General features: G+C 38.4%; 1 protein-coding gene and 1 pseudogene across 2 annotated transcripts in view; both read right to left on the reverse strand.

The window, feature by feature from the left end:
• Positions 1-20,631, reverse strand: part of CDC42BPA (CDC42 binding protein kinase alpha) — a 312,993-nt gene extending 292,362 nt beyond the window's left edge. For both annotated transcript variants that reach the window (XM_023203616.2, XM_023203615.2), the window contains exon 1: positions 20,347-20,631. In XM_023203616.2, coding sequence (XP_023059384.2) covers positions 20,347-20,524 — 178 coding nt within the window. In that variant the 5' untranslated portion in view covers positions 20,525-20,631. The remainder of the gene's footprint in view (positions 1-20,346) is intronic.
• Positions 20,632-21,899: 1,268 nt separating this feature from the next.
• Positions 21,900-26,550, reverse strand: part of LOC113219638 — a 102,112-nt pseudogene continuing 97,461 nt past the window's right edge.

Raw genomic sequence — 26,550 nt, forward strand, 5'->3', positions numbered from 1 at the left:
CAAGGAAGACATTCAATAATTTATTGAATTTAATTACTGTCATTATTTTAATGACCACCCTTTGACCTTTGGCCCATATTTCTCTCTCCTGAACATTCTACCTGGATGTTTCCACTATCATTCAAACAAAACCAAAACCCTAGAGTTAAATACTTCATCTCTAAATTGCCCTCCTTGTTATATTTTATTATATTCCCCCCAAAATCTCTGCAAAATTGTTTCTAAAGTTGGAGTTTTTGATGTTATTTCTTCATCGTAGCTACTGACTCAATATTGAGACTTAACTGTATCAAAACATTTTATTCCCTATTTATTTGCTTAACTCCACTGTTCACTCACCAACTCTTTCATTCATCAAGTAGATATTTATTGAGTGCCTACAACATACCAAGCACTTATGTTAGGTATTGGGGAAGAGGTGGTAAGCAAAACAGACACAGTCCCTGCTCTAGTAAGGAAGATCAATAATAATCAAATAATTGCAAATACATATAATTAAAAATAGTGATAAATGCTGGAAAATAGTGACTATGGCATATTCTTAATCACCTTTTAACACTTAAATGTTTACAGTTTCTAAAAATTATCACAAAAAGAGAATTTAAAAAAACTAAATCCTCAAGCCTACAGAACTTATAATGTGTTATTAGAACTGGTTATTCAATCTGTCACTATTATTATTTACTGCAAAAGGTATCTACATCCCCAATTGCCATTAGATTCATATACAAAGCTACTATAGTAAAGTCATTTTAAAAAAAAGAAAAAAGATCTATAATCCCAGCACTTTGGAGAGGCCAAGGCAGACGGATCACCTGAGGTCGGGAGTTTGAGACCAGCCTAACCAACACGCAGAAACCCCGTCTCTACTAAAAATACAAAATCAGCCAGGCATGGTGGCTACTCGGGAGGCTGGCCTGGTCTAAGGCAGGAGAATTGCTTGAACCCAGGAGGTGGAGGTTGCAGTGAGCTGAGATGGCACCACTGCACTCCAGCCTGGGCAACAAGAGCTTATAAAATATATATATTTCACATTTTCTTCATTACCTTATAAAATAAGAGATAAATGCTGCTTTTAACAGTGTCTCTAGCTTGTAATAAAATGACATTTAATCACAGATCAGTTTATAATAGCATTATTTGTAACAACAAATAAATGGAAGTAAATTAAATGTTTAAAAAAAGTTTAGGCGGGGCATGGTGGCTCACACCTGTAATCCCAGCACTTTGGGAGGGCGAGGCAGTGTTATCTGTCTCAAAAAAATCTCTCTTTCTCTTTCTCTCAATGTGATAGGTAAGAATTTTACGCATAGGGCATTTTCCAGAGTACCTCCCTCCCCAGAGTTGTACCACAATTCCAAATTCATATATATTGCCAAGGTACTGAAGACAAGGAACACTTAAAGCACATCCAAGAAATATACACACACAAACACATAAAAAATAACAAGTGAAATTATGACAAAATAGTACTAGAAATTCAGCCACTATTATAATTGCCTTTACTCACCTTGAGGCATTTTTTTGTAATAATACCCTCAGGAAAATAGTTCCTTTTACTTTTCATAATTTGGCTAAACATGTATATAAACTAGCTAGTGTCATTAGTATGTTGGTGCTATCACCTGAAAACTCAGAAGAAAATTAATTAAAGAGGGCATGGAAATCCTCCCCCTCTACTCCCTGATCCTAAACCTCGCCCTATGCATCACTTCCATATGGCTGTCCCAGGTTTTGTCCTTTATAATAAACTGGTAATATGGATTCATACTTCTCCAGCAAAAACATGCTTCTTTTAAGGAAAAAAAGCCACTTGAAGCTATATAACAAAAAGCTTGCTGCATCCTGGCAAATGAAAGCCAAGGACTATCTGGCATAAGCAGATACAGATAGCAGCAGCTCAGTGGCTTACAGGTTTCAGTGACAAAAACTGAGAACTTTACAGAGAAGAAAGCACACGAAATATCTCAAACATTGCCTTTTCACTGAATTATAAAGATAATTCAATATCCATAAAAAAAGAAAATTAATCAAAACTAAGCTGAACAAAACACATCTATAACTTCATCTATAACTTCACCTCAATATGCTAGAATAGAATCATATATAGCTCTTTACATTCTAGAGGCTGGTAACTTTCAGAAATGGACAGCTGTAGAGTAGAATGAACACAAATCAAGTGCAACAGTTAAAGTGAAAGTCCTTCTATGAAAGAAGAGTAAATCTGAACTAAACATTTTCTTGGCATTTCTTCATAAAGCTTTCTGGATTTTCAAAAGAAATTCAGACTCAAATACAGTTTGAGCCATGTGCAGAGAATTTTGGAAAGAAAATAAAACAACTTTTTAACTAATATTAAGCAGCTTTAGGTAAAAATTCTTAGGGTTGATGAACACTAAACAATTAGAGTTTTCAAAAATCAAATTTAATTGTCTGTTAAAAAATTAATACCCTCTCACAAAAATCACCTTTGTATATCTGAGAACTAAAACATAAATTAGAAACACTGTTGCAAAGGAAATAGTACTACAGTTGGAGGGAAAATTCCTTTGTCATCTCCAAATACTAGCTATATTACATTATCTCCTTTTACTTCTTTTTTTAAATGGAATGGTTTACATATTTTTTAGTAATACAGACAACTGAAAACAAAATATACTAAACTATCATAAATATTTCATCCTAACCCTATTTTAAGCTGTAAATATATAATGTTATCTAGATGGACTGATTGGTATCTGCTTTAAATTCTATTGATTCTCAGTAAAGACATTAAACTTAGAAACTAAAATGATTACAGATTTAGCCTGTAAATTTTTTATGGCTTTGCTACTATTTTGAATGTTTTTTCCCTTTAGATAAAACGCAAGATAAATTTTTAGGTATGCAATCACCAACAAAATAAATGACCCACAGTCTGGGAAACAAAAACGACCTTGAGCAACAGAAGTAGTGAACAAATTAAACAATGATTTCTAATACAAGGAAGCAAAATATTACATAATTCAATAATAATTTCTTTTGGGGTGTGTTTTTCAATATGCATCTGAATTAAAGAGTGATAATGTTTTTTTGTTGTTGTTTTTTTTTTTTTTTTTTTTTTTGAGACGGAGTCTCGCTCTGTCGCCCGGGCTGGAGTGCAGTGGCCGGACCTCGGCTCACTGCAAGCTCCGCCTCCCGGGTTTACGCCATTCTCCCGCCTCAGCCTCCCAAGTAGCTGGGACTACAGGCGCCCGCCACCTCGCCCGGCTAGTTTTTTGTATTTTTTAGTAGAGACGGGGTTTCACCGTGTTAGCCAGGATGGTCTCAATCTCCTGACCTCGTGAGCCGCCCGTCTCGGCCTCCCAAAGTGCTGGGATTACAGGCTTGAGCCACCACGCCCGGCCAAGAGTGATAATGTTAAAGTAAGCAAAGATGTCACTTTCATCCTCTGAAAACCTGACTTGGGAGTAGTTAGAAAGCTGACCAGTTTTCTCAGAGTCCTATAGTTCAACAATCCCCCAAAACAAACTTCTCTTAACCCTGCCCTAAAACAGACATGAAGGAAAGAGCTAGTCAGTTCTTTAGATTTTAAAGGGATTTTCTCTAGGAGAAACTGAAATTCATTACAAGAGGAATTTCATTTAATACAAGGCACTTCTCATTATTAAAAAGTCAAAAACAATAGATGTTGCTGTGGATGTGGTGAAAAGGGAACACTTACACACTGCTAGTGGGAATGTCAGTACAACCTCTATGGAAAACTTTAAGGAGATTTTTTTAAAGAACTAAAAGTATATCTACCATTTGATCAAGCAGTCCCACTACTGGGTATCTACTCAAAGGAAAGTAAGTCATTACATCAAAAACACACCTGCACACATATGTATATTGCAACAGAATTTACAATTGTAAAGATATGGAACCAACCTAAGTGCCCATCAACCAATGTATGGATAAAGAATACACACACACACACCCCATGGAATACTTCGCAGTCATAACAAGAACAAAATAATGTCTTTTGCAGCAACTTGGATGGAGCTGGAGGCCATTATTGTAAGTGAAGTAACTCAGGAATGGAAAACCAAATACCATATGTTCTCACTTACAAGTGGGAGCTAAGCTATTGGTACACAAAGGCTGATAGAGAAGTATAATGGAGTTGGAGACTCAGAAGGTAGAGGGAGGAAAGGGGGTGAGGGATAAAAAACTATATATTGGGTAAAATGTATAGTACTCAGGTGATGAGCACACTAAAATCTTGGACTTCACCACTATACAATTCATCCATGTAACCGAAAACCTCTTGTACCCCAAAAGCTATGAGAATTTATATATACACACACATACACACACACACACACACACACACGGCATTTCTTTGCATTTACAAGGATAAACTTGAACTTCAGAAGAGCAGGTAAGTGCTGCTAAACCAAAGCTACCTTTGCAGTTGTATAGCTGACATGTATTCTGATGCCTCCTCATAGCATCTGGCAGCTCCTTAAAGAAATAATAATCATATCCATCATTTGCATCATTTACATCATTTGTGTGATTTATTTTGTCTTCACTGCTCTGTTAGTGTTCTTTTGCTGTGTGTTCACAGAAGTATCTGTGTATCCTTAATGAATTTAACCTACACAGGTTTTTCAGGAATCAACTAAACTCTTAAGACAGATAAAGACTATTTATAAATTGTCATCTTTAAGAACAGAGAAATAAGAAGAAAAAGACTGATCTGCTCAAAGAATATTCTCATAAATTGTAACACAAATTTCCCATTTGCTGTATCCAGTTTTGAGCTCCTTGATTACAAGACTTAGAAATACCTCAAAAAGAAAAACACAAGTTTGAAAATAAGAACAAGAAAGTAAGTGTAAAGGATTTGGACTTTTTTTTTTTTTTTTTTGAGACAAAGTCTCACTCTGTCGGTGTGAGTGCGGTGGCGCGATCTCGGCTTACTGCAACCTCCCCCTCCTGGGTTCAAGCGATTCTCCTGCCTCAGCCTCCAGGGTAGCTGGGACTACAGGCGTGAGCCACCACGCCCGGCTAATTTTTTTTGTATTTTTAGTACAGACAGGGTTTCACCACGTTGGCTAGGATGGTCTCAATCTCTTGACCTCGTGATCTGCCCACCTCGGTCTCCCAAAGTGCTGGGATTATAGGCATGAGCCACTGTGCCCCGCTGGATTTAGACTTTTTAATTATGTAAAAACTACAGCTTTTTAAATTTTCATTTTTATCAGTTATTCATAAATACACATTCAATCATCACTTAAGATTTAGGAAAAACATTTGGCCCCATACCTACTATCACTTCCACCAAAAAAAAATTCCCTTTCCATACCATCCTCCCAATATGGTTATAGCATAATTTTAGTTAAATATTAAGTGTTTTCATTACTATAACCATATATATTACTTTTCCTTTCCTAAACAAATTTCTATTTTTCTTATTGTTTTCTCATTTGCTTCATTTCTAAGCAACCTAAATTCTCGCCAGATTTCCAAATCTCCTCTCAAGATGTTCATCCATATCAGATCCTTAAGTCTGTCCTGGAACCTTCTGAACTGCATCCTACCTGTTTTGGTTCACCTCTATGCTTGGTGCAAAGTTGTTATTTTGTATTCTCCCTTCACTATAGTCTTAGGAAATCCTTTCTACTCTCTCCTGCATTGTATCTCCTGCTTCCTATATCCTGTCATTTCCTCATCATTCACTCCTTTATCTAGTTGCAGCTAAGGCAACAACTCATTCCAGCTTGCCTAAGACTTTCCTGGTTTTAGAACAAGTCCCATATCCTGGGAAGCTCCTTATCCTAAGTAAACCATTTGCAGCCCACAGGTTACAGAATTTTTAACATCTTCATGCCTAAAAATGTCCTTATCCCACCCTCATACTTAAGAATTTGGCTGGATATAGAATTTCAGTTTAGAAACTGTTTTCCTTCAAAATATTAACAGTCTTTTAGCTTCTAGTGTTGCTGCGGAAAAGGCCAAAGTGTTTCTGATTCTTATCCTTTGTATTCACACTCTTTGGAATCTTTTGGGGTCTCTTGTTTGTCCCCAGAGTTTTAGGAATTCCAAAATGTACTGGTTCTGAACCCTGATGTGAATCTATTTTCATCCACTGACCTGGGTATTTGGTAGGCCCCTTCTATCTAGAAACTCGTGCCCTTTGGTTCTACATTTTCTTGAATTACTTCATTGATGGTTTCTTCCCCTCTTCTATCAAAGTGCTATTTTAGAATTCCTATCATTCATCAGATTATTATTCAGGCCTCCTAAATTGGTCCTCAAATTTTCTCTTCTATCTCCTCTTTTCTATCTCTCTGTGGATTTTTGCTCCATTCTTCTACTTTCCAATCTTGAACTGAGGTTTTCATTTTAGCTATCATATTAATTTCAAAGAACTTTTTTCATTCTCTTTTGTTCCTTTTTATGGCATCCCGACTTCATAACTGCAGTATTTTCTCTCATCTCTAGAAAATACTGATAGTTTTATGTGATTTGGTTTTTTGGGGGGATTTCTTTTTTCGAAGTTATGCTTTCCCTGAACTGTACCTTTCCTTAGATGTCTGGCAATTCTCAGTTTTCCATTCATATTTAATTATGAGAACTAAAACACGACGTGAAACTCCAAACCCTTGGGTGAAACCCACTGATAACAAATCTCACTGTAGTGTGACTGTCTGAGCCCTTTACTGAGAAGCCCCTGATATCTGCATCTCTAAGTTCTTTCTTCTTGGGGAGAGTCAGATTCTCCAGACAAGACTCTTCTAATCTTCTGTCTTTGTGATAAAGGCCTAGTTGCCAGCATTCTGGGCGTAGTAGAAGTGAATACAAATTTACTTAATCTCCTTATTTTCAATATGAAATGTCCACCATAAACTACGCCTATGCTGCCCAATCCGGAAAACTTCTGTTGTACTAAGAATATCCAACATTTGTTTGAGGAGAGGGACAAAGTAACCTAATGGCACTCAGGCTCTAGAGTTTCTACTGCATCTAAACCAGCCTCAATCAATCCTCTACTTTAGCCCTACCCATACCTCAACTTCCAGAGGTTCCTAAAGATATCAATTCTAAGATTTTTGAAGATTCTGCCAAGTAAACTGAACAAGTCCTCAATTTTCACCATTGCTAATTTGGAATTTGACTTTCTCAGATCTCCTAAGTCATTATCACTCATCTACCTGCTTTTCAGCTTCCATAATTTCGTTTCTATAGTCTCTTCTACCACTCTTACCATCCTTAAAGGTTTATGACTTTTTAAAAAAATTACTTTATTATAGTGTTAGTGAATTGCAGAAGGAAATGAAGTTATATTTGTATGCTCAATCCATCATCACCAGACTCTAAAGTTTATGATGGACATTGTGCAAATAAAGTTAAATGCAGAGTTAATCCAAGAACCTTTACACCTTGAAAAATTTGAGATTATCTGCATTTTACCTCATTCTTTTAAACAGCAGCACCCTCTTCTCCTTACCTCACCACCATGAAGTACTTGTTTACAAACTGCCAACTGCTAGGGGATAATAAACGACTACTCATATAAGAAATCACTTTTGACCACATGTGGTGGCACCTGTAATCATGCCAGTAATCCTGACACTTTGGGAAGCCGAAGAGGGCAGATCACTTGAGGCCAGGAGTTCCAGGCCAGCCTGGTCAACATGGCGATACCCCCTCTCTATAAAAAATACAAAAATTAGCCAGGCATAGTAACACATGTCTGTAGTCCCAGCTACTCAGGAGGCTGAAGCAGAAGAATTGCTTAAACCCAGGAGATGGAAGTTGCAGTGAGCTAAGATCACACCACTGCACTCTAGCCTGGGCAACAAAGCAAGATTCTGTCTCAAAAAAAAGAAAAAAAAAAAAAAAAAAAACCAGAAAAATCACTTTTGAATTTTTATTATCACTATTTCTAATTATTAAATAGTTTTAAAAAGGAAAAAAATTACTTTGAAATACAATAGGGTAAATCAAAGAAGAAACAAGTCCCTGGCATTAAAAATACGAGTTTCATACAATGTTTCAAGATTAGAGCTATTGCTTCTAGTCTTGCATATAACAAGTACAATGGTATAATTCATTCAACCTACATTACCAAATGTCTCCTATGGGGTGCAGTGAAAGAGGAGTTTCCAAACAATTTAACCAATACGTGAAAAGCCATGAATGATCAAAGTCATGGTTTAATGAGTAAAAGAGTCAAATTCATTTATAGCTGGAGTAAAGATGAGTGTGGGACAAAAGAACAGCACAAGAGAATTTTAGGGATGATGGAACTGCTCTGTACCTTGACTATGGTAGTGGTCACATGACTTTACATTTGTTAAAACTCACAGGATGCACACCAAAATAAGTGAATTTTACTATAGGTAAATTTCTTAAAGAACTTTAAATAATTTTTAAGATGACAGTGGAAAATAAATATAAAATTGCACATACACACATACATACATAATAAGTAGTCATTCCCTTCTCCTGCCTGAAAAATTCAGCCCTAAAGATTAGATGACAATATACATCAATGTTAATTTCTTCATTTTAATAGTTGTATTGTCGTTACGTAGAAGAATGCAGAAAATATTTGGGGATGACAGAGCATTAGGTAGGCTACTTACTCTCAAATGGTTTAAGAGGAAAAGAAAAATTGTACTATATTTGCAATGTTTCTATAAACTTGAGATTATTTCAAAATGTTTTAAAGTGAAGAAAAAGCCAGGCACGGTGGCTCACGTCTGTAATCCCAGCACTTTGGGAAGCTGAGGCAAACTTTTTTTTTTTTTTTTTTTTTTGAGACGGAGTCTCCCTCTGCCCGCAGGCTGGAGTGCAGTGGCAGGATCTCAGCTCACTGCAAGCTCCGCCTCCCGGGTTTACGCCATTCTCCTGCCTCAGCCTCCCGAGTAGCTGGGACTACAGGCGCCCGCCGCTACGCCCGGCTAATCTTTTTTGTATTTTTAGTAGAGATGGGGTTTCACTGTGTTAGCCCCGATGGTCTCGATCTCCTGACCTCATGATCTGCCCACCTCGGCCTCCCAAAGTGCTGGGATTACAGGCGTAAGCCACCGCGCCCGGCCAAGGCAAACATCTTTTAACCTTAAATCCATTATTCTTTATAGACTACTCTTTTAATCCCAAAACGGGTAGGATAAAAATAACTCACATTTGTGTAATGTCTTCATTGTGGTTTGTTGTCTCAAGAAACCTCCTTTTCATTTCTTGTTGTTTACTCTCTTATTTTTCTTGCTGTCAGAGAAGTCTCTTAAGGTTGGTCTTTCAAGGATTACTAGGTCCTCTCATACCTTTAGATGTTATTCTTATTAAGCTGACTTTATTCTATTTCAACAAAGTTCATATACTTTAAGGATTATGAAAATTATTTTCTTCATCACCATCATCAAATTTGACACCACTTTTTCGACATTAAAATATCATAGCATCTGCTGGGAGCAGTGACTCATGCCTGTAATCCCAGCACTTTGGGAGGCCGAGGCGGGTGGATCACCTGAGGTCAGGAGTTTGAGACCGGCCTGGCCAGCATAATGAAACCCCAACTCTACTAAAAATACAAAAATTGGCCAGGCACGATGGTGGGTGCCTATAATCCCAGCTACTCGGTAGGCTGAGGTGGGAGAATTGCTTGAACCCAGGAGGCGGAGGTTGCAGCAAGCCAAGATCATGCCATTGCACTCCAGACTGGGTGACAGAGCGAGACTCCATCTCAAAAAACTAAATAAATAAATAAATAAAGTCAAGAAAAAGAGAAGTAAACAAGGATCATATTAAGTCTGTATGCCATGCTAAAGAGGAGTTCAAATGTCATTCTGAAAGCTTTCAGTAGTCACTGAAGTATATTAAGCAGGATGTTGACATGATCAAAGGATCATGTTATAAGTGGGTTTTTTTTTTTAATTCCTTCTACAAAGGTCCTGGATGTGTAGAATTCACAATATTTTCAGGTTAGAGGCATATGTAATAAGGAAGTTGTTACTGCTTAACATTTAATGGAAAAACAAACATGATTAACAAGGTCAGTAAGATCCAGGAAGTTAATCCATTTGTACACATTTCATACAGAGAAGTCAACTGAGCCAGATGCACACAGAGGTTGAATAAAACCAGAACTCATGAGCTACTACACTTAACTGGGATTACCAGAGGCACAGAGTCAGAAGAGACAAATATGATGATCACACTTAATCACAACTTCAAGCAACATAACATAGCAAAGGACTCCTAGAAGAAACTGTCAGCTTGGCATGCATTAGTCTGAAGTGAGTAACACATTACGAAGGCATGCAGCAAAAAGGCAGAAACAGAGTCTACACTAGACCTGAAAATATTATTGTAGTTTTAACCATAAACTCTAGGAGAATCTCTGTAAGTAGAGAGTATGGAAAACTTTATGATATCATATGTCAGCTTCACCACATACCTGAACTTAGTCTGTTGTTAAATGTTTCTTAGTTATGATTTTAGCTCAGGGCAAGATCATGTAGCTAGCAACACAATCTGAAAAAGGGGTTTTAGTCACTTTTCATAGTGGGGGCTTTTCCTAATCTTTTCAAACAAGTATTTTTTAAATCCCAGGGCATACCACTTCTAAGTAGATGCTTGAGTGCTTTTAATAGTATCTGAGTCAACTTGGGGCATTGCATTAGCCACTCCAAGTAAATGATGATACTTAAGAATGGCATTCTTGCTGTAGCAAGACAACTATATTGCTTTTACAAGACTTCCATAAAATCTTAATTAGCACTGTTCTATTTCACAGCCATGACAATATCGATCCCAAATTGTGTACCAATGGTTAGAGAGGTAACTGGATTAGAACATAATAAAGCTTTACTGGAAAAAAAATCACTAGGTTAGCAGGCGCATCTTTGCAAACCAAGAATTGCACATATAAACTCCTCCAAGGCATGTATCAAGTCTCATTATCTTTTGTTTGTAAAGATATACACACCCAATGCAAAACTCCACACCAACTTAATATTGCTTAGATGACATAAACAGATACGCTTAAAAAAAACATGGCAAAGATAAAGGCAACCCTTCAAACCTTTGCCTTTGTTTGGAAATTGATATAAATTGTGACAATTTGTGTGGTAGAAAAATTTATTAACCACTTTCTGTCACACAACCAATGTAAAGGCTCTCACACTACCTCTGATTAACTATATATCAGCATTTCCCAAACTCTGTCAGCTGTTCTTCATAAGGAGTTCCAATGTTAAATTACTCAGGCAAATTCTAGGTAAAACAAAGTTTAAACGGTTTCTACACTGAACTTTTTGAAACTTTTTCTACGATGATGTGCTTTGTAATATCTAAAGAGGCATACAAAAAGCACTATTTTCCAATCTTACATATCCACTGAACTCTTAATTTTCAGAATATTCATTTATATCTCTTGAAATATAATCTAGGAAACACTAGTGTACATTAAGTTTCTACATACCACACCACACATTTGTGGTACTGTCAGGTCACAAATACATTTATGGGTGCTGCAAAATCTTTTAATACATAAAAAGTCCTAAATGAACAACACATCAATAATTTTTCATGATGATTTTAACCTTCTGCGTTGAAGTCCAGAACTCTACCACTGACGCGCAGATTGCACATAAATATACAAATAAAAATGTTATTAGTCATCTCATATTCACTGTTGATGGCGGACGAATGAGCATTAACTTGATATTTACTGAAGAATAATTATATAACAAAATGTTCCAATGCAAAAAGCTTATTCTATAAAATTTTTTTACATAGTCACACAGAGATATTGGCATCTTCAATCCCAATATAATAAAATACTATCAGTAAGATACCAATGTATGTTAATAGCAAAACAGTTATTTACATCCTTATATTAGTATAGCTATGCATTTCAGTTATTATTTACCAATAAATGTCATTTTAATTATTCCTTTATCATAAGGTTAGACAGAAATTCTAAAAAGCAGAATGGGAGGCCGGGCATGGTGGCTCACGCCTAAAATCCCAGCACTTTGGGAGACCGAGCCTGGTGGACTGCCTGAATTCAGGAGTTCAAGATCAGCCTGGGCAACATGGTGAAACTTTGTCCCTACTAAAATACAAAAAAAAAATTAGCCGGGCATGGCAGCATGCACCTGTAGTCCCAGCTACTTGGGAGGCTGAGGCAGGAGAACTGCTTGACCCTGGGAGGTAGAAGTTGCAGTGAGCTGAGATCACACCACTGGACTCCAGCCTGGGCAAGAGAGTGAGACTCCATCTCTTAAAAACAAACAAACGAAAAAAACCAGAATGGGAAACAAGCTGACAAAATACAACTATAAATCACCAGAAAAGGAAGAATCCTAAACCAACTTTTAACTTTTTAGAAAAGTAAACTATTAGTCTTACGTCCATTTTTCACAAACAGACATAGAGAAGTTAAATAATTAAATCACCCAGCTAATAAACAAAGTAGTCAGTGTTAATCCAAAACCCCTTGCTCTTTTCCAGTATATTGGTTTGGAACAGAAACATTTCAGGTTAGGTGTTCTACTTGTGGATATTCACCATGGAAACTCGAAGGAAACTGGATTAAGCGTTATCACTATAAATAGACCAAACTAAACAGAAGGTGTTTTTTTCATTGATTAAGCCTACAGTGATGTTTAAGCAATCTGAAATAAAACTGAAAGTTAACAAATGATTGCACATGACTGAAATAAACACAATCTTTTCAAAAGATTGTTTTCATCCATATAAATAGTACTTTCCAGTATAATTAGATCAGGGGTGGGAAGAATGGCACTGGTGAGGAACAGCTAAAGAGAAAAATACATCTAAATCAGAAAAAAGAAAAAAGGCCAGGTGTGGCTGCTCACATCTGTAATCCCAACACTTTGGGGAGGCCAAGGTCGGAGAATTGCTTGAGGTTAGGAGTTCAAGACCAGCCTGGGCAACATAGTGAGACCTTATCTCTACCAAAAAAAAAAAAAGAAGAAAAACTAATTTTATTCCCCTATATGCTGTTTGTCTTTAAACAATGAAATTAGATTGTCCTCTATGATTATTACCTGGCCTCCCCAAAACCCAGAACAAAAATTAATAGTAACCACGGTTTTAATTGTTCACATAACGCCAAAATAGCACCAATTATATATGTTTTCTCCTTAATAAAAGTATGCATTTTCTAGTTTCCTTAACAGTATATATAAATAGGTGCTGGCACTGGAAACACAGTGCCTCATGGATATAATAAATAGTAGTAAAGTTCCCACACTAGTCCAAAAGTCTGAAACCAATGGCCTAGCAAAAATGTGTTACACTGTAAAAAACAATACTTAGCACTGTAACAGGATTTTAAAACTGTATGAGTCCATATTTTCCTCTTAAAAATCACGAAGTAACGAATGCAATCTTTTCAGATAGACAATAGTTTTGCAAAATCTATAGTAATGAAAGCTGTAAAAAATAAAAGAGAATTTCTATATTTAATATGAATGACTACACATAAAGAAAAGCAAGTTTAATTAGAGCAGGAAAAGGTCATAATTAAGAGATCTCTCAGTAATTTCAAGGAGTTTAGGAGTTGACAGCACTGGTTCATTATGACGTCAAATTTCACTCTACTTTTTAGGGTGCTTTTCTTAGATGTAATTTTACCAACAGCATCACTCATATTATTTCAACATGATTAAATTTATCTTTCAGTGCACACGACTTTCACACAGAAAATGAAGTTCACAGCCACTAAGTAAAATATAACTTATTCAGATTTGGATTCTCTCTCCAATCCACACAATAACCCAAACATCTCTCAATATTTCTTTCTAACCCTGCAACTCAGGAAGTTACAAGGAAAACCATGACCTTATACCGGAAAAACATTTCCCAAAGTGTATTCTATGAAACACTGGTTGCCAGCCATCCTCCAGACATTCTGAAAAAAAGCTTATTCCATAGTCAGATAAACTTCATAAATTCTAGGATAATCTGCCATATTTTTAACATTAAATGTTATCTAAAATCGTCTCCCAAATTGATTTATTCATATAAACCTTTCCTCTTGCCCAAGCATCTATTAAATATCCCATGGATTTCCAGAATACACTTTGAAACTAGGGAGGGAGGTTAGAGTGAAGAGGCTCTAATCCCAAAAGAGAAGCACAGTTCCATGAGGAAGAATAAAGGCAAACAGTGGGATTGGAAAGGGGAAGCCAGGTCTTTGTGCCCCGTTAACGTGAAAACTAAAGTGCTGCTCTCATACCGTGACAGATAAAGAAACACTAGCCAATAGAAGGTTAGCCATTCCCCACCTACTGACTAGAAAAAGAGATGACAATCATAGGAAGGAAGTGTGTAGAAGCTAGCTAGATAGAATAATCCTGGAGCTCTACTCACCATTAATGGGGAAGAAAAGGAAGTCCCCTAGATTTGGAAGGAAGTTTTTATATACAACAAAAAACTTGTGTCTGGGATGATCTATACTTACAGTGTGGGTAATTCAAAAACAAAAATCACACCAGGTGCAGAGGATCACACTTGCAATTCCAACACTTTGGAAGCCCAAGGCAGGTGGATCGCTTGAGGTCAGGAGTTTGAGACCAGCCAGGGCAACATAATGAGACCCCCATCTCCACACAAAAATTTTTTTTTAATTAACTGGGCATGGTGGCACTTGCCTGTAGCTCCAGCTACTTCAGAAGCTGAGACAGGAGGATCACGTGAGCCCAGGAGGTTGAGGCTGCAGTGAGCCATGATGGTCTTTCATAATAATTATTATGATAAGACTTCTTGACCCATCAAGATAGGGCAAAAGGAGCTAAGCAATTCTTGGTCCTCGATACCTAAAACTTGAAGTCCTATCACTGGCAGTTTCCTGAGCAACAAGGGATGAGGAAAAAATCTGATAGAACTAGCAAATCCTCACCTACATCTACCCTAGAGTTCGGCTGAAGTGATGGGAAGCTAAAACCAAGAAACTACTACCTTTGTTTATAGGTCATATGGTTATCACTCAAACTCAAAAACTTATATACCTCTGATAATCAATCAAAGTCAACGCCCATTAGCCCAAAGTCAGAAGAGGAAAATGACAAAGGAAGAGACAATAAACCATCGCAAGAAATACAAAAGAGTGAAATTAACTCCTCTGCCCATTAAGTTCTTTTAAATTAAAAATACCCAATCATTCAACAAGTCAGACTGAAGCAGCAACTCGGGAACACGGTCTTCATTCTCATTCTCTATCTCCCTCTCCCTACTCACTCACATGTTCTCCGTACCCCACGTCTCCTCTTCCCATCTATTTCCAAGTCTACATCTTGTCCATACCTACCCTCTTTCCCTTCACTAGGTGCTTGAATAAGTCCCTAATCTATTGTGTGCCCTTTTTGAAAAAATCAACTGTCTATAATATTTTCACTGTTTAACAGTCAACACAGTATAGCCGCACCTACACTAAAGTATTTCAAACTCTTTTTATCTCAACCTATAGTAAGAAGTATGGGAATAAGAAATACAGAAAAACACAATGTTTTGCACAACAATACTTACTCCTTCTGCATTTGATGTACTTTATATTTTCTATTCTAGTCTTTAATTTTTTAAATGCTGGTTAGACTTAATAATTGATTTTAAAACCTATCACAACCAGCAGGAGAAAACAATGAGCTACATAGATAACATACTGTCAATAAATGTACCAAATGAGAAAAAGGTCAGGGAACAAATGACTGCCATGGAAGTGTGGTACAATAAAATATTTATTTGAGCTAAGTTATTTTATCCTAAAATAGCCTGAGCTTACTGTGTTATAGTATTCAAGTCCTAGGAATTACGGGACATTTCATAAAATTTCCAACATACTGCACTATTTGTTTTTATATACTGCTATACTAAGGTATGCCTTACATTCCCATATAAAATAAATATATTTCTAATATTCCTAAAGTGTTAATCCTGACCTCCTGTTTTCACTCATAAAGCAATACATTCTTTCTTTTAAAAAGCTGGGTGTGGTGGTGCCTACCTGTAATCTCAGCTCCTTAGGAGGCTGAGGTGGGAGGATCTCTGAGCCCAGGAGTTCAAGACCAGCCTAGGCAACATACTAAGACCCTTGACATGGTTTGGATTTGTGCCCTCACCCAAATCTCATGTCAAACTGTAATCCCAGTGTTGGAGGAGGGACCTGGTGGGAGGTAACTGGATCATGGGGGCAGACTTCCCCTTTGTGTTCTTGTGATAGTGAGTGAGTTCTCACAAGATCTGGTTGTTTAAAAGCGTGTAGCATCTCCTCCTTCCCTCTCTTCCTCCCACTACAGCCACGTAGGATGGGGTCTGCTTCCCCTTTGGCTTTTACCATGATTGCAAGTTTCCGGACGTCTCCCATGGATGCCTCCCATGGATGCCTCCCGTAGCCTGCGGAACTGTGAGCCAATCAAACCTCTTTTCTCCATAAATTACTCAGTCTTAGGTAGTTCTTTATAGCAATGCGAGAATAGACTAATACAACCCTGTCTCTAAAATAAATCAATACATAAAATAAAAAGGGTGATGTTCCTAAAAACAAAAAAATTACTAATGAACATTAAGTATTTCAAAGACTTTAGCGGTTGACAGCACTAGTTCATTACATCTAAGTTCACTCTACTTTATAGGGAATTTTTCCTAGATGTAATTTTATCAACAGCATCACTCTTATGCTATTCCATCATGAATGCCAGTAACCAGTATTTTCTGGCAACTACCTCTAAGTGTAATTTCACTTAAAAAGAGAGAGACAAATAGAAATATTATAATAATAGCCATTACACTTATTGAACACACTTCTACCATGTGCCAGCATTGTACTGGATAAAATCATTGCACTTACTCATTATCACTCCTAGAACAGAATATTAGGTGGCTAGTATAAAGGAAATAAGGACCTAACCAATATTGCTGATTATCCTAGTTGAGAACTTAAATAAAATAAATGTAATCATCTGTATCAAATGAACATTTTGATAATTCGAACCGATTAATAAATTCTACTCAGGAAAAGCTAACAATGAGGAACAGCAGATGTGAAGAACAAAAGTATTCTAGAAAAGATACAGATCCATCAACACCTCACTTAATTAACCCTCGTGTAAAAAAAAAAAAAAGTGAATAGCTTTATGACTATTCTAATAAAAAGAAAAGCTTAAAGCATAGTACCTGCTGATATGTTCTAGGTACAAATTTATTAAAGACTATTCTCTATGTATATATAAAATCTGAATAAGCTATAAAATTACTGTTATTTAGTGATAATTTCTATGTTACAAAGTCCAACATTCAAAAAGCATCAAAATACAGTTATCCACGTACAGACAGCCTTGTATATTTATTTTGTATTAAGTAATATTATCTTACATTTATTAAGTAAATTGGTAAATAATTCCCTAAAATTCCAATTTCCCATTTAAAAGTAGGGTGTGGCCAATTTAATAATGATATACTAATTCAGTCGTTACTAGCAAATTAGTTTACAATGTGGAAGTTATCTTCTACAACTCCACTGTAATTTATTCTAGAGTTATGCTGACATCCAGACTATTATTGTATACACAAACATACATAATTATTTCAACAACTTAAAACTAAGCAGACAAAAAAGTCTTTCAAATATTATTTACTATAAATAAAAATAATACATCTTATTAAATTTAAATGTGATCTATAGTCTTAAGGCACTTTTATTCCCTTGCTCTAGTGCTCATTGGCTTAATCCTCTTTCTCTTTCCACTTATTTCCTCCCTCAAGCCATCAGCACCAAAAGCAAGAAATGCTGTCAAAGAAAAACAACATATCTGACTTTGAATTGTCAGTTTTCTTATTGTCATGATACTGCTATGAACAAAACATTAACTGTGCCAATATAAAAATAAAATGGACTAAAACTAGGAATAAAATGAAATTGATAGAAATGAAGCTGAATACAGCCGGTAAGAATCTTGGCTGACTCCATCATAAGAGTAATCTATCATCAGCATAAAAATAAGCAGCATCTAGCTGACACTTTCATTAATATAAATAATGAACACAAATATGTAACAAATTGTATTATTTATACTGCGCTCCTGTTGCAAATAGTCTTTTAAATATTTAAATAAAAGACAGTATTTTTTGAATTATTAAAAATCAAACTTAAAATTACACCATTTAAGGCAAATCTAAATTACCAAATTTAACCCCAACAACAATCTCTGTAAATTTCCACCAGAGTCCCAAAAAATAATGTTTAAAACATTTAACTGAGGTCAATTCGCAATCTGGAAATACTCGTAGTCTTAACTGATTTTCACATATTGTTAGGTAATTAAAATAAAATAGGACATTTCCCCAAAATGTAGTAATCAATTAATATGAAGAACATATGATCTATTTCAATTCTTAAAGAGACTGGCATTCTTAACCTAAATTCTCAAATAACTTAAAGACATCAAATACTACTCACTACACAACTCCTGACAGCCTTTTCCCTTCTTAACTTTCTTTTCTTACTCCTTATCCAAACTTCTATACTAATAAAAATAAAATTCAGCCAAATACTTATTTGATATTTGGCTTATATGAAAATATACATAAACGAGGTGTTTTTATAGATATATAAGAAACAACATCCAAGAAAAACATATTTAATGGAAAATACATATAAATTATTCCAACAGCAAATTATCTCATAGCATAAAACTACTTACCTAAACTCTAATAATCAGAAGGCAATGGAGGATACAGTTTTCTCTTTATCATAAATCATTTAAAATTATATTTACTACTGGTACATACAGTTCTCCCATAGCTTCACAGAGAGGAAAGAATTCACTAAATGACAAAAATCACAGACTAGAGTGTCACTAAGGAACCATAACTTAAGAACTCAAGTTCCAACTCTAAAAGTACCAAAACCCTTTAAGTCTTAAAAAAAAAATTAACACTACAGAATTTCTGAATTTGTGAGACATGGGATGTAAAACTACATAGGCTTTACAAAATATTTTATTCAACATATAAAAGACATTACTCACAAAATCAGTACCAAAGTCAAAATTGTCTCACTCTTAAGTGAGAAGTTACTTGAAAGATGGTTTAGATTGCTTACATTCCCAGGGTGAGTCTGGCAGTCTGTTTTGAAAAGTTATTCTACCCACATTTACATATTTTTTAAACCTTATGATATCACGTTGCTAGAAATCTTCTTATACTGGCAAATGGAATAAAGTTATTACTTATAGGCATTCTTGCATCAGTGGTTTACCTGAGAAACTAACTATGAATAAATTTCAAATCCAAAAAAAAAAAAAGACACAATCAGCACCTGACTTTTACTTCAGGAAAATAAAGTTTTACTTGGGAACGAAGATATTTTAGCATAAGAACTTAGCATAAGAACAAGCTAAAATGATTAGAATTCCAAAGGTACAAAATAATATTCGGCCAAAATCCTTCAAAAGCCAACGTGCCACTACTATAGACAGATCTGGGTGACGATGCTTGCTTACTGCAACAGTGAACTTCTGGACGTTAGAGTGTGCCCTGTATATAACAGGAGACGCTGAAGAACTTGAGCCAAGCCCTCAAGCTTGAAGGTCATGGAGCGTTTGCTCACATCATTGATCTATTCCAATACAGTAGGTCTTCTAAATCACATCTATATTTAGAAGAATGAAGCCAAAAATCTAACCAGTTTAGATTTAAATTAAATTTAGAGTAAAATCTCTCAAGTGGAAGCTGCCCTCAAACATTCTCCATCAACTACTACCACAAAATTTTTAAACTCTTTATGTCATTTAATCTTACAAACATAATTTTTGGAAAAGTCCATGTTTAGCAGTTTCCTTTGCTTGTACTATGTAGAGATGAAATAAAACCCACTGATCACCACCCTCGGCTTCCTGTTGACCTAAGGTAAACACAGATATTATAATATCTCCTCCCATTTTGAGAATAATTTCCAAAAACGTTTGAGAACGTTTCCACCAATAAATGCCTTTCAAATGAAGGACTATTACGGTGCCATGTATTAGGCAACTGTAACCAATAATCCACTTTTGCCCATCACAGAATTGATTTAAAATATCTTACTCTTGACCTAAAAACGTAAGTTCTTCATCGCCAAGTTCCACATTAGCTAGGCCTTAAAGCAAGGTAACAATTGAGCAGCACAGTTTTACTCCTGGGAAAATATTTACCAAAAACTAGCAGAAAATCTTGAATAACTAGTGTCTGTTTTTTTATTGTATTTTTTCTTTCAACGGAGTTTACTCATGGTAACTCTCTATACCAATTAAATCATAATGACCAGCTAAAGATTAAGAGTTTATCTAAAAATTACAAACTTACCCCATTCTAGGTATTCGAGAATGTTCTTCTCTCTTCTCAATGGAGAATTATTGCATTCATCATAAAGACAGATAAGTATATCCAGTAATGTCTCCACACTGAAGCATTGCCCATTGGTCTGAGCGGGCCCGTCCAAAATAAACTGCTCCAACTGCCTCAAACGCACTTCTCCAGACATATTTGCTTCGATTTCTGCTGGTTTTCCTTTAAATTATTATGATGACTTTTACTATTATCTGAACCTAAATTTTAAAAGGTATGATTTTTAAAATAAACCACTTGTTATTCAAACAACTGTCATGCAATGCTGGTGCTGAATTAAACATCCAACACACCAGTAACCTCACTTAACTGAAGCGTCTTCAATTTCACCCATATACATATATTTTGAGGGTAAATTACCATAAAATATATACTTCATGCATTTTTTAAAGAATAATACACTTAAGTCGTATATTTAAATAAAATAATTAAAAGTACAACGAACTAGAGTCAACACTTCTTTAAAAAAAAAAAAACTCTTCTCCTTCATTCAAAATTCAACTCGTGCAACGTAATCCTGAAACGAATCCGGTTGCATCACTAATGAATAAAGTCCGATTTGCATCAGCAATTCACTTCCCGGGAAGAAAAACAGAAAAGGGAGGAAAAAAACAGAATGCATAGAAGGGGGAGGGAAAACCAAATATGTTGCTGCAAATCCTCCCAACCACCACTTGGATAATGCATCAGCGGCAATTTCTCCAGCGGGAAAGGGAGGGGGCGAGGTCCCTGAAACAGCCCCTCGGCTCGGAGCACGCCAAGTCTTGCCCGGAGGAGGCTTTTCGTTTCTCCTCCCGAGGTCCTTCTTTTTTAAGGCTTTGCAGTCAGTCCTATTTTCAACGGATTCCGGTGAAAACTCCTCATTTTTCTCCCGGCTTCTCCCTAGGGCCTGACCCGCGGCGCGGCCGGGGGTGGAAGGCGGGCTGCGGGCGGCACTGGCACCGGGCTCCGAAGCGGCTACTTGGCCGCACGAGCCCGCTCCATGTCGGTGGTCACTCGTGGGCCGAGCCGCGCCGCGCCGCGCCAGGCAGAGATCCCGGTCTCCCCCACACCCACGCCGCGGCCGCCGCGCCGGAGGCTCCCGACGCCCCAGGCGAGGGGGGTGCTTCTCTGAATTCAAAGGACAAGAGCCGCAGCAGCTGCGGCGGCGGCGCGGGCGGCTCTGGCAGCTACTTCTCCCCCTTCTTCACACCCCTGGGCTAAAGGCATCTTTCCTCAGCGAGGAGGGAGGCGGCCGAGGCACAGGAGGAGGGGTCGCTTCCGCGGCTGAGGAGACCAGAGGCTGCGGCAGTCCGGCTCCCAACCACTCCCTTCCTCTCCCTTCCAGCCCTCCCCCGCCTTCCCTCTCCTCTCGCGCTCGCGCCCTGGGTTCCGCGAGGCTCCTTCAGTCCCGCCGCACGCAGGCGGAGGCCGGCGGACGAGTGTGGATCCAATATGGCGGCCTGGCCCCCCGGCCCCGGCACACGCGCGCGCACACGCTCTCCACTCCCCGCCCCCGCCCTGCCAGAGCCTCAGCCCCAGCCGGCGGCCAAGCCGGGCGGGGTCCGGCCGGCGCGCCCAGCGGCGGCCCCCAAGGGGGCGCGGGTTCCCGGCGCGAGTGGTTGCGGCAGCCGGAGAGGAGGGGTGGGGACCGCCTCGGCGGCGAGGCTGCGGTTACCGCAGCCTGGAATGCGGAGCTGCGGGAGGGCTGGGGGAGGCCCGGGCGGCGGTGGCAGAGCATGTGGAGGCGGGATGACCGGGCCGCGCCGGGAGCTGCGGCAGGACGGGGCGCAGGCTGGAAACTGCGCCACCGCCGCGCCGTGGCCCCAGCTCCCCGAGGCTTCTGGTGCAGATAGCGAAGCGGGGCTCCTGCCTCGTCCTCGGAGACATCACCTGTCTGGCGCGTTTGTTAAAGGCGCCCAGAAGCAGCGGGCTTTAGGCTTCCGACAGAGCTGGAGAAGACGGTGCCTGTCTTTCAGCCCCTTACCTGCTCCCCACCCGCCCCCCAGATTTGGTTCGCGCACACTCCAGAGTAATCATTTCTTAGGTGTCTAATTACAGCACTTCGTGTGTCATTTCCCGGGACAAAAACAATGACAGACTTGTCCGCGCTACCATCGAAGTCTTGGGTCTGCACGCAAAGGATGAAATCCTCCATCTCCATTCCCAAAAGTTTCCCTACGGGAGCCTGATGGTGTCTCCTCCCGAACTGTCCTAGCGGCTGCCTGTTTTTCCCTAGCCATGGTTACCGCCTGCGGGGGATTCAGCCTGTGAAGGCAGTCAAGGCAGTTCACCACTGTCATCAAACCTACACTCCCCTGTTCACGCGCACACACACTTGTAACCCAGTGGCACAATGCAGGAATTAGGGCAACAAAGGCAAATCGCTGAACAGCTAGGGCACCTGATGCTTGTAAGGCCCTTCCAGGTTTTTGTGAATCTCGGTTTTAGGAGAGCTCCCTTTATAAAATTCTCATGGAAGATGCCATATTTAAATTAACACCACAAAACTGGGTTGTTGCAGTTCTGTTACTTTCTCTCAAGATTGCCATCTCCTTTATGGTCCTTCTCTAAAATACAATTATTTTGTATTCCCCACACCTGCGAGGCGGTTATGTTTCTATGTTAATGCCCACAATTGCATCTTACATCTTGATAATATGGAAGCTGAGGAAGAATTAGAAATGAGGGCCTAGACGTAAAATGAAGGCTAACAGAAGTCGATTGAAGTTGTGATTCACGAAATAGCGTGAATCTTTTATGAAATCTACACTTGCAACGTCTACAGTTGCCTGGCTTAAGAGCAGCATTATTTTCAATGCGGTCTTGACATGAATGATACTTCGATTCAAACAAAAGGTCAATCATTTCCAGCCATGACATCTTTATATGGGTAAGTGTTGACTAATTCTAAAAGTAGTAGAAAAGCAAAAAGAAAAGTTTAATCCTAACACAGATAATAAGCAATATTTTGGTGTTTATTATTCAAGTCTTTTTCCTATGCACTTTTTCAAAAATGATACATAATAGACAGTTTTATAGCCTCTTGCTTGCAATTAGCAATATATTATGGACATTTCTTCAGCTCAACAAATATTCTTCAACAGTATGGATTTTAATGGTGAAGCCAATTTTAACAGTTTCGTTTGACCATAAGATGCGGTAGCAAAGAAGGAAGCAATTTCTTCTCCTTTTTCAAGTATGGTAAACTAAAGAACTGACTCCAAGGTACCTACTTTTCCAACTTACAAATAACTAGAAAGAAGTTCAAAGGAGAACCTAAAACGTGTTAGGTCTCAATAAATGCTAATTGACGATGGAAGTATATGAGATGTAGATACATTTTTTTTTTTTAACAAAAGAGTCAAGCTGTCAGTTCTCTACCTAGTCTATTAGCACTTGGGTACCACCCACAGTCCAGGGTATTGATGGTTGCTAAATAACCTTTTCCACATTATTTAGAAAGCAGAGAGGAGAATTTATTTTTATTTAAAAACACACACACACACACAAAGAGAAGGAAGGAGGTTGAACCCAATCAATTTTGCTTGAATAATTCAAGCTCAGAGACTTAATAATTAACTAGACACTAAACACATTGTGCGGGTGTTATTTTAAATGTTCCAGTTGAAGTGTGAACATGCTTGTTAATGAAACCGGTCTTAAGCCAAAGAAAGGCGCAGCCCAGCAGCCGTATAGTGCTTGAGGTGTTCCTGCAAAACAAGAGTGCCACAGGCTGCCTCACAGGGTATTCTTTGGGGAAAAATAGCCTGGAGGAGGTCTTCTTTGTGAAATTCTGCTTGGGGGCCTGGAGATTAGATGTATACCACTGCAAATGCCCAATTTGTTTGAAATTAATCAGAGAATGTTTTATGAAGATGCTGGGAATTAATCTGACCATTCAGAAAAGAAAGAGGACAGGAGAAGACAAGAAGGTAGGAAGGTGGAAAGAAGACAGCAGGACAGAAATCATTAAGCCTAGTCCCCAGTACGAGCTCTCTTCAACTAATCCTCCAATTCAGGGCTAAAAGCAGGAGAATTAATCCACCAATTAATATTTTTAACAGTCAGCCTCACTCTCACCTTGGTATATCTAACTTCAGAATAACTATAGGGTCATTGTTGGAGAACGGAGCCAAAAACAAGGTGAGTGCCACAGTAGGGCTTAATGTATAGCACTGAGGATGTTTTACCACATCTCCTTTTAGCCTAGCCACATCCTGACCCTGCAAATGAATTACTTGGCTTAGTTACCCTCCCAGGATAAAATGCCAGCAAATGCCTGTCCTCTCTTCATGTCAGGCTCCTGACATGAGTGAGATCAACTGCAGGGGCTTATATATAAAAAAGAAACTTTATGATTAATAATTGCTTCCATTACAGAACACTTAACAACCTGTAAACACTGTCCTGGGTAGTTTGAGCTCATGTTTTATTCAATCATCGTAACCATATGAAGTAGGGAAATTACCTCTATATCATAGATGATGGAAGAAGCTAAGGCTTAGAGATCTTAACTTGTGAAAGATCACACAATTAGTGATTGACACAGGAGCTACAAGTCAACACTAGGCCTGTCTCATGCCAGTGCCCATGGCTTTAACTACAAAGCAAGTGAGGTATAAAACATCTTCAGGTTCTATAAACTCAACTCTTCCTTCCTCTTGTAACAAGGAAGAAGTGGGATGTGTTGTTAATTCACATATTTGGGCTTTAGAAGTTGATATCAGGGCAAAGAAAGAACTACGTACATGATTATGTCAGGGTTCAACCAAAAAAGCAGAAATCACCTATATAAACCAGAGAAAGCTATTTTTTTTGAGACGGAGTCTTGCTCTGTCTCCCAGGGTGGAGTGCAGTGGCGTGATCACATGCTCACCGCTACCTCCATCTCCCTGATTCAAGCGATTCTTCTGCCTCAGCCTCCCAAATAGCTGGGACTACAGGCACATGCCATTATCACATCTGGCTAATTTTCTTTTTTCTTTTCTTTCATTCTTTCTTTCTTTCTTTCTTTCTTTTTTCTTTTTTGTGAGACTAGTCTCGCTCTGTTGTCTAGGCTGGAATGCAGGGGCACAATCTCGGCTCACTGCAAGCTCCGCCTCCTGGGTTCACACCATTCTCCTGCCTCAGCCTCCGGAGCAGCTGGGGCTGCAGGTGCCTGCTCCCACACCCGGCTAACTTTTTGTGTTTTTACCCAGCTAATTTTTTTTGTATTTTTAGTAGAGACGGGGTTTCACTGTGTTAGCTAGGATGGTCTTGATATCCTGACCTCTTGATCCGCCTGTCTCAGTCTCCCAAAGTGCTGGGATGACAGGCGTGAGCCACCGCGCCCAGCCCACATCCAGCTAATTGTCTTGTATTTTTAGTAGAGACGGGGTTTCACAATGTTGGCAGGGCTGGTCTTGAACTCCTGACCTCAAATGATCCACCCACCTCAGCCTCCCAAAATGCTGGGATTACAGGTGTGAGCCACTGCACCCAGCCGAAACCAGAGAAACCTTAATTCTGACACATGGTTCCATGGATGATGGAAGAGCTGAGGAAACATAAGGCAAGTCAGGTGACCCAGTTTGGCAGCAGCGGGAAGCTATTCCCACCCCTAGGCTGGTGGAAGCTAAAACCAGGGCTGGTGGGAGATGGAGCCACAGAAGAGATGCAAGTGTTACTGGGGATGCTGCCTTAGGCAGACAGAGGGGAAGAGAATCCTCTTATGACAAATCTCCTGTCGTTTGCAGCTAACACGGAGCCTCTGAAAGGGAGGCTGCATGAGTGGTCCCCAGAGATAAAGTAGAGCAGGCAATGGGTAAGAAATGAATGTAAGAGCAAACAGGCAGAATTTGCACACATATAGTCAACACAGTTACAGTTTAACCCAAACTGTAATAAAATCAATAAAACAAATGTTCTATCTCTGAACAACCATTAAGTAGATTTTGAAGTGGCATTATTTTAACATAGGAGAAGTTTTTACCTTTTTCTTTTCAAATTTTTTTATTTTTTTCTTCAAGAAGTTAAAAAACCAACCAACCCTCATTAGGGCAGGTTTACTTAGGTATACAGACAAATAGTTCCCACTTGCTCGTCAGTGGATTTTGTCCATCTTGCCCTATCGTTAAATTTATCATTTAAAATCTCTCATTAAAGCTCTACATAAACAAGCTCTACTATAAATGAAACTTT

Source organism: Piliocolobus tephrosceles, chromosome 1 (assembly GCF_002776525.5).
Source record: "Piliocolobus tephrosceles isolate RC106 chromosome 1, ASM277652v3, whole genome shotgun sequence".
Lineage (NCBI taxonomy): Eukaryota > Metazoa > Chordata > Mammalia > Primates > Cercopithecidae > Piliocolobus > Piliocolobus tephrosceles.